Consider the following 9,237-nt stretch of genomic DNA (forward strand, 5'->3'; position numbering starts at 1 on the left):
TTTTGATGTGACCGAAAGGAATAGAATAAGAAATCGACAGTGTTGAACAGAGGTATGGAATGGTCTGTTTAGTTGAAAAATCGGTCAACTGGCGAGTCTCGTTCCAAAGGCAATAATTTGTTTCTCTAAAAAATTGAATTATTTTTTTTAATTTTCTAAATATTATTCTAAAATTTCAAAATGGCATTTCGAACTGCCAAACATTGGTAATGCTAATTCTAAAAACTAGGGGTTTAAATTTTTTCTCATTTTCTACATTTCACAAACAAAATTTCTTCTACCAAACTTGTTTAGATAAATTTTTGTTTTATTGATCTAAAAAAATTGAATTATTTTTTTTTTTTTTTAATTTTCTAAATATTATTCTAAAATTTCTTAAAAATATTTGAACTGCCAAACATTAGAAAAAAATGACATAAATGAATACTATTTTCCTATGTTTGTATTCTGGTTTCTTTTGCTCTTTTGTTTCTGTGGTGTAAAAATGTCAAATTGTCAACAACTGTTGTTTTGGTAACGATAATTACGTCATTACGGTGCACGAATCGCAATTTAAATGTCAAATAATGGGATATTTATTAATAGGGATGTCTATTTATTACTAAAAGTAAAATTTGATAAAATTTCTTTTAAAAAATATTAATATTAAAAATAAAATTAATTTAAAATATAATACAAATTAATAATTCAACTGGTTTTTTTGGTACTATCGTTATCTAATTGGTCACTGGGTGATGGCAATCTTGAACCATAAGGTAAAATGTCAATTGATTGTACATGTGCCCGAACGGCGACACCTGGTGGCAGATTTACATTTTTAGCGCCTAAATTTCTTAAAATTGTTCCACGTTCTTTGCCTGACCAGTTACTATCATCATCTGCGGGAAATAGATTCAAACCAGTATCTGTTCCATCGTCGTTATCATCACCAAGTCCATAATTTGGTCCTTTATTACCACCACCACTAGGATATCTATCAACTTCTGACGAAGAACCTCCTGGTGGTCTGTTAGCTCCGGATCCACCGCCAGGCCTTGTTGGAAATCCACCAGTAGGTCTAGTTGGACTTACACCTCCGGGTCTACTTCCTCCCGATGGACCTGAAGGGAATCCATCATCAAAATTATCATCGTCGGAAGGAAATGCAGGGCTAGGCTTAACGGACGGATAACCACCACCTGGCGGCTTATTTCCAGTAGGATAACCAGCAGTACTTCCAGGTCGTTTATCCCCAAATACATTATCACTGTCGTCGAAATCATTGTTGTCTCCATCAAATAAACCATCACCTCCACTTGGGCCTTCACTTGGGCTTCCACTGCTACCGCTATTTTCACTACTTCCAACACTCCCACTACCTCCGCCACCTATATTACTGCTCCCACCGCTTCCACTACTTCCAGTATTTCCACCACTTCCACCACTTGCACTACCTCCGCTGCTTCCACCTTTACTTGGTGGAGCACCAAATAAATCATCGTCATCTAAATCACCGTCTTCATCAAAAGGTTTGCTTTGACCAGGTTTATTTGCGGCGCCTAGAAAACCACCGCCTGGAGGAGTTGGTCGTTTATTTCCAGACCCATAGTTTGGACGAGGTTTTACATGCCCACTAGCAGCTGTATTTAAATTTTCTTCATCAAAAATAAAATCATCAGGTATACTAGTTGGAAGGAGGCCTGCATCGAAAGGATCAAGTGTTGGAATAGGTCTTTGAGAAAATGGAAATAAGGTTGGATAATTCTTTGGATTTTTTAATACTCTATATCCTATATTTGGCCCAGCTATGTAATGAACTGAATGTTGCTTTCCTTTATCGTCAATGTAAGTGTAACTGCCTCGAACATTGCCAATACTATCACTGGTTTCAGTTCGTCTTTGATCAGGTCCTGCTGATACGAATCTGAAATATAAAAAATATCAATAATAATTCTATAAAGCTTTCTCTATTAAAAAAATTGCATTACCGATAAGAACCATCCAGATTTTTTTGTATTGAAGTATGTCCACGTGGCTTTTTCCCTGGTCCGCTATAATATAAAGCGCCATAGGATCGAGGATTGGAATCTGGATACGCTGTTTTGACATGAAATCCTGTATTTTTTCCAGCAACATACTCAACATTATGTCGCTCACCAATGTCATCCAAATATGAATATCGGCCAGTAACGTCCCCATTTCGATTTGCATTTTCATCCCGATTATAAGTTCTAGTTCTGAATCCAAAACTATAACTAGGATCTTCACTTGGATCAAAGAATGGATCATCTCGGTTACCTTAAACATGATTAAATTAGCTAACTGATAAAACTACTTTACCATGATAGATGTTTAAATTACCGATAGGCCGAGGTCCATTTTGATTTAGATCATATTTTCTATGTACGTTTGGCCCACGTGGTCGGTAACCTCTTGGACCAGCTGTATATATGGTTTCATCGATTCGTCCGGTACCTGGGTTACGAGATCCAAATTTACCACGTACTACATTACGAGCATTTGCATCTGCAAAATGATAACTTGCTCCACGATCACGATTTGCATATCCAAATTCATAGGAACCATCTCTAATTTATGGTAAAATTTAATGTTTAGAATCAAACCAACCATATATTTTTATAAATTAATATAATTCATGTTCTAGCAACATCGCAGGTTAACGAATTTAAGTAGAATAAATTTTACGCGAGTAGATTCGTTTACCTGTACACTTAAAAGTTAGCCAACTTATATGCATTTTTCATAAGCTTTTAGGAATTATATCTTTGAAAGATTAATTTTAATTTTTTTTGATACTTCAATAAAATATTCTCTGAAAAAATGTTTTTTTTTATATTAAAGCTACCAACCAATAAAAGATCTTACTTGAAGTAAAAGATTGGCTTAAATATAAAGACTTTGAATAAACTGTTAGGCTAAGTGTACGCTTTTGCAGCTTTTCTTGTAAGTCAGCTCCTTAACATGCATGACGGGCTAATGAACGAGACAACGTATCATAAAAAAAGCCCACTTAAAATTATTTCTAGAAAATATTGAAGTCTACTATGTACCTTTGTAGTACATTATAAGTATCATCATCGGTTGCTTCAAATTTAGCCTTCGTATCTTGTGAATTTACATAGGAAATCGAAACAATCACACACAAAATAAAGGTAAATTTATCCATATTTGTAATACTTCCAAAAAATGCACACAATATTATTTCAAAAAACTTGAACATTCACTGAACATATCATTTGCACTAGAATTTTTTCACTTGACACATGAATTTCAACAATGTATTCAAAGCACTAGACTAGAGGAACAAAATTGGCTACAATCAATCTAAAATCATTGTTTGAATCCCGATAAATTGATGATTTTTGTAAAGAATTATAATTGACCATTATTTAAAAAATAATTATGTTTATATACTATTGTTGGGCAATGGGTAAATAACTAACCCCTACCCCCCGTTAATTAAAAAATATATATTGTTAATCTATGGTCATCATTCGCATTTACACTTAACAATTGTGTATAAATATTTGTAAGTAGCATCTTTTTCTAAAAAAAAACAATATGTTTGGTTTTTAATTGTTTTTTTTTTTCTTCTTGTTTTATCTTAATATAATATTTATGTTGTATGTTTATTTCTGTATTTTTACAATTTTCAAAGTCGTACAATTTAATTACAAACAGCAATATGAATGATGAACTTTAATTTGTTTGAACTCATTGATTGTGTCAGAGATAATTTGTAAATTATAGATTTTCCTTTTTATACTGATAGACAATAGTTTATAAATTAACAAAAGCAAAAATTAAATGCATGTCAAATGTCATTTAAATTTTATCTAGTGATGGTTCTAATAAATGATTGATATACAACAGAATCGAATGTAAACATGAATTTAAAAGTGTTAAGACGTTCTAAGGTTTTATTTCACTTTTGTTATTTGCTGCATACCTAAAACAATTGTTCGCCGCAGATTTAATAGTTTGATAACAGATAATACAACTATTTTTGTTTGTAAACTATTTTATCGAAGATATTTGATATTGATAAAGTATGCAAAAAGAAAGAAAAGAAAGCTAGTTTTCTTGATGGAAATCGAACCATAAAATTTCCACATTCCGTATGAACTCTCACACCACCAAACCACAAAATTTGTGGATGTGTCACAGTTATTTTGTAAATTATTATAGTTATTCGTTTTTAAATCATTTTGAAAAATTTATAAATTTAACAAAAGCACAAATCAATGGCAGTACATAGCGCCGGCGGCAAGTATTTAGGTTGGGGGGAGAGTCGCCATAATCGTGTTATTTTGCGTTAAAGAGTCTGTATATTTAATTGAAAAACTTTTTAAATTTATTCAAATGATAGAGTATCAAATTAAAGTATTGATTCCCTTCAACGTTTCCGAGCAAAACATTTTTAAGGAACTTATTACTCTCCAAAATGATACTGTGGCATTTGGAAAGGAAATGATTATCCTTCAAAATCAAAATTTGGTTGATAATAAATGAAGAAAATAATACAGAGTAATACTAACAAAATTGTATTAAAATTGATTTCCTGTTCATTAAAATGTATCAAAAAGTAATATTTTGGAAATTTTGATAAACCAAGTATATAATCCTACTAAATTTGGGTCATACTTTTCAAATTTGTGATGAAAATTAATCGCGCTCTAATAGATTTCAAGAATATGGAGTCCTGGTCACGGGATTAAGCACTTAAGTGATAGCTAATGAAAAACTGACATCGCAGCTGAAAGAATGACCTAAAATTAATGGATTTCAAAAAAAATTCCAATAGGATCGTATCAAATTTGCCTGTATTATCAAAAAAAATCGAATTTATTAACTTCATGACGTCATCAGAATCCAAAATATTTTATTTTACTCTATCACATCCAAATTTTATCCAATTTTGATAAATTAGGTATGTAATCCTACTAAATTTGGGTCATATTTTCTAAAATTACCGTAACTCTAATAGGTTTCAAGAATGTGGAGTCCTGGTCCTGAAATTGAGCAAATAAGTGATAGCTATCGAAAAACTGACATCGCAGGTGAAAAAAAATGATCCAAAATTATATGGTTTCAAAATTCGTGGGTTTCAAAATTAGGGGGTTTCTCCAGCGAGTACTGACTATCGATGCTATATGCTCTATGTTCACTACATTAATCGATATTTATAAATGGTAGTTTACATACTTTTAGTGTATGGTTGCAATGACAATTTTGTTTATATGTTTAGTCAGCGAAAAGATGTGTGGCCTTTCGTTTAGTATACACAGTATAACTAATTCAAATTTTTTTTTACTTTTTAGTTCAATTTTTGGCAGGATATTCATGTTTTGTAATTTTTTTAATTAATTATTTTTGTTTTAGACTTTTGACAGTAATTTGCTTTGGCTGAAAAAAAGCTGTTTTTTTAATGCAATTTTTTTTATAATATTTATTTAATTTCAGCACCTATTTAAAACCGAAAAAAAAGCTTGGAAGACTGAAATTACGTTCTTCAGACATACATTGTTGCATTAAAGAATTCTACGCTCTTTGAAATACCAAATTTCCAATTCAAATTTTCAGGGAGATCAGGTTAAAATTTTCCGCCCTGGCCCAACCACGTATAATAAAAAACGCGAATTAGAGTCTTATTTCTTATACTTATCTAGAAAGGGGTGTTAGAATGGATTCTTTTTCGAATTAACGGCTTTATAATTTTGCTAGTAATAATAATCTTTAAAATAATAATTTTTATTACTTTGTAACTTAACGTATCATTATTTTTAATTATATATGACAATCATATACAATATACAATTGACTAGCTGTAATATTCGCACGAGTGATTGTTCTTCCGTGAAGATCCTATTGATGCCCTTGCATACATCATACACCTACCTCCCCATTTTTGTTTCTGGTCTAATGATTACATGAGATATGTGGCTAGTGTGTGATAATATGGTCAAAAACATCATCAACAATGTATAGTATATAATACGCTACTACTTTATTCATATTTATTAATTAAATTATAATCATAATTTATCTTATTGGTGGTAGGTAGCTACATCAAAATCATATTAATTAATTATAATTCATTCATTCATACGTTTACATAAAAAATTGTATGATAAAAATCAATTCTCCTTTTTGAATCGACTTCGACATCGAAAAAAAATAATTCTGTAAAAAATACTATATTAAAAAATACTATTAATATACTAACAAATAAATAATAATTTTTTCCTATCTATGGATAACTTTTTGTAAAAAGCTTAAAGTTCTCGATCTAATAGGACCGCATTGAATACCATACATTATTAACTGGGTAGCTCAAGCTTTTACGTTAAGCTATAGATGATTCAGAGAAAAATTTATTATTCATATATTCCTTTATTTTGGTAGTACATTAAAGCTTTTACCTTAAAAAGTATTTTTGAATTAAATTTTTAAATATTGATTAAAAAAAAGCTTTTAAAATCATATCGCTTTTTGTCATAATATTGTAGTTTCATCCAATCTACATTTCTTCCATACTCTTTCATCGTAGGAACATTAATTTTCGAATATTCTAACAAATAACTTATAAAAAGCAGAAAATTTCTAACTCATTTTTTTTTAATACCTGAGTAGTGCAAGTTTAAACAGCACGACTTCATCAAATAGTAGATAACGCTTAAATAATTACAATTTCTTAATACACTTATCGTCGGGAAAGCGTCTTTTTCTAGAGATATATACAGGATCTTTGAAATGTTAATGAAAAATGATACTAATGTGAGTTTTGCTAAACAGCTGCTTAGAAAAATTATAAATTTGGTACAATATCTTTTTGGGGGTATTGATTACGTTTATGTATTTGTAAAAAAAAAAAAAAATGAAAAGGAACTATTGCCTGAGTTAATTGTTGAAATACCACGTAGGTATAGGCAGTAATGTTGATGATGCAATCGTTTGTTTTTTTACGAAACCTAAGTAAACTGATGCATAACTGATATTCCCATATAATACATACTATAAAATTTGCATATAACTTGCGTCCTCTTGAGTAAATAATTATATATTTATAAGGAGCATTTTTATATTCAAACTTTTGTTCTATCTCTAACGGTCTACAAGATACGCAATCAGCTTAGGTTGCTCATTTACGAACTCGACCTCACTTTTTATGTTCCTAGCACGCTATTAAAATTTCAGCTGGATATCTCTTTATCGTGTTAAGAGACGGACATACAGACGGATAACCGGAAATGGACTAATTAGGCGATTTTATGAACAAAGTTTTGTTCGTAGTATCAATATTTGTAAGCGTTACTAGCTTGGGACTAAGATTAATATACTATGATATATTTCATATATACACGGTATAAACAGTGGCAATATACTTCAGATATTTTGGTCGAAACGGGTTGATTGTACATCGGTAGTTTCGAAATTTATTTTCATTAGCCTTAAAACCATAAAAATTCTTAACTGATACTGTCAAATTTCCAACTTTTTTAAGCAAAATTTGGACAATACCAAAGATCATCCATTTTTTTTAAATTTAAAGTTAAAATAAGAATACTATATTATTTATAAATTATTTTCATTTTTTCTAATAATTATGATTTGTTTATAATTGTTCTATCGGCATTGTCAAGGATGAAATTATTTTTTTTATGATATAACTATTACGTAACACTATTAATTTTTTCACAATTAAATTCAGATTTTCGTTGATCAAAATTACTATATAATAAGTCACATTTTATTAAAAAAAAGAATCTCGTCGGAACTCTTTAAGATAAGGTGAGACAATAAAATATAATTAAACGTTTTATTTAAAGTTTTTAATTATGTTATCTATGGGCTGTTAATATTACTTTTAGTTAATTGTTATTGCTATTAAAAACATTAATGAAATAAACGCCATTCTCATTATTATAGACCGTGAGCTGGTAATGAAGCGAAATTTCCATGATTCTTTTTGTCTGCCTTTTGAGAAATGATAAAAACTTGGTAATATATAAAGAATCGAGATTTCGATTTTTGTTTTTCAAAATATTTTTCAATGTCGTTTTCTGTCTGCCGAATATGTTAAAAGGAAGTTCTTGACAACCTACCATTTTATCCACTGATTCTGGATAAAATAGTAAGAAATTTGCTACTATCGAAAGCCTTGAAAAATAGGGGTGCAGATCCATTACTTTTCGACGAAAGTGTGAGGGGGTGGGTCGCCGATTTTGATGCCGATTTTTTCTTAGAAAGTACATCAGAAGAGGAGATTATCATGAAAATTTGAGCCCGATTCGTCCAAATGGGGGCAATGGAGATTTTTTGAATTTTGAAAAAAGTCGATTTTAGTCATTTAAAAAAATTTAATTTATATTAAAATTTAACAAATTTTCCATTTGACTTAACTCCGCACACTTTTGTCGAAGAGTAATGGATCTGTCACCTTTCTAAACGGGTTAGCTTTTTAATATCCCCTACAGTTTTAAGTTTTTAGATTTGAGCTATTAAAATTATCGTTTTTAACATATAAATCCTATATTAAAGTGTTTTTAAAGGTATGCTTTAGTATGTAATAAGGCCAATTTGCTTAAAATTAAATTGGAAAACTTAAATTCATTAGTTTAAAGAATAAAAAACATTTTCCTATAAAGAAAATTATTACAATGCACCACTCGCTTTTCCATAAAATACATTTAATGTGATGAGTTGGTGACATTTTTGTTTAATTTCTTCTATAAGTGATTTTCTCTAAATCTTTAGGCATGCATATTTCAAAAACTATGATATATATTCTTAACTTTCGTCTAATTTCAAATATAATCCATCCTCAAAATTTGTAGGTGGCGTTAGTCTGAAATAACCACTAATTTTTTTAGTAACGCCCTAATAAGGTAGGCCTTAAAATATTTCTATACAATTTCCTTGATAATTAAAATTTATTAAAAAAAAGTTAACGTCTCAGGGGACACCCGGGTTTGAACCGGGGACCTCTCGATCTGCAGTCGAATGCTCTACCACTGAGCTATATCCCCATATGGACTCTAATTAGTTACATTGATACTGTCTTTAATGCTTTGTATCACATATTATTTTACACCCACGATTTTGGCTATTTAATATATTTACATAAATAAGTAGATATATACTTTTGTTTATAAACAAAAATAATGCGATTTACTTGAATTAACAAGTATAATTGAAAACTTTTTCACAAAAACATGGGCCTAGTCCTCGTCTTGG

General features: G+C 30.1%; 1 protein-coding gene and 1 non-coding gene across 2 annotated transcripts; both read right to left on the minus strand.

Moving 5' to 3' along the window:
• Window positions 1-687: 687 nt before the first annotated feature.
• Window positions 688-3,347, minus strand: LOC123292101 (translation initiation factor IF-2-like). Its single transcript, XM_044872638.1, has 4 exons — window positions 3,051-3,347; window positions 2,341-2,567; window positions 1,968-2,277; window positions 688-1,903 (listed from the first exon to the last, which is right to left on the minus strand). The coding sequence occupies exons 1-4, from the start codon at window positions 3,218-3,220 to the stop codon at window positions 688-690; spliced, it is 1,923 nt and encodes a 640-aa protein (XP_044728573.1). The 5' UTR covers window positions 3,221-3,347.
• A 5,610-nt stretch (window positions 3,348-8,957) lies between these two features.
• Trnac-gca lies at window positions 8,958-9,029 on the minus strand. Its single transcript has one exon. It is a non-coding gene; the product is annotated as a tRNA-Cys (tRNA).
• Between the last annotated feature and the right edge of the window lie 208 nt (window positions 9,030-9,237).

The sequence above is a fragment of the Chrysoperla carnea genome, chromosome 1 (assembly GCF_905475395.1).
Source record: "Chrysoperla carnea chromosome 1, inChrCarn1.1, whole genome shotgun sequence".
In the NCBI taxonomy this organism is placed as follows: domain Eukaryota; kingdom Metazoa; phylum Arthropoda; class Insecta; order Neuroptera; family Chrysopidae; genus Chrysoperla; species Chrysoperla carnea.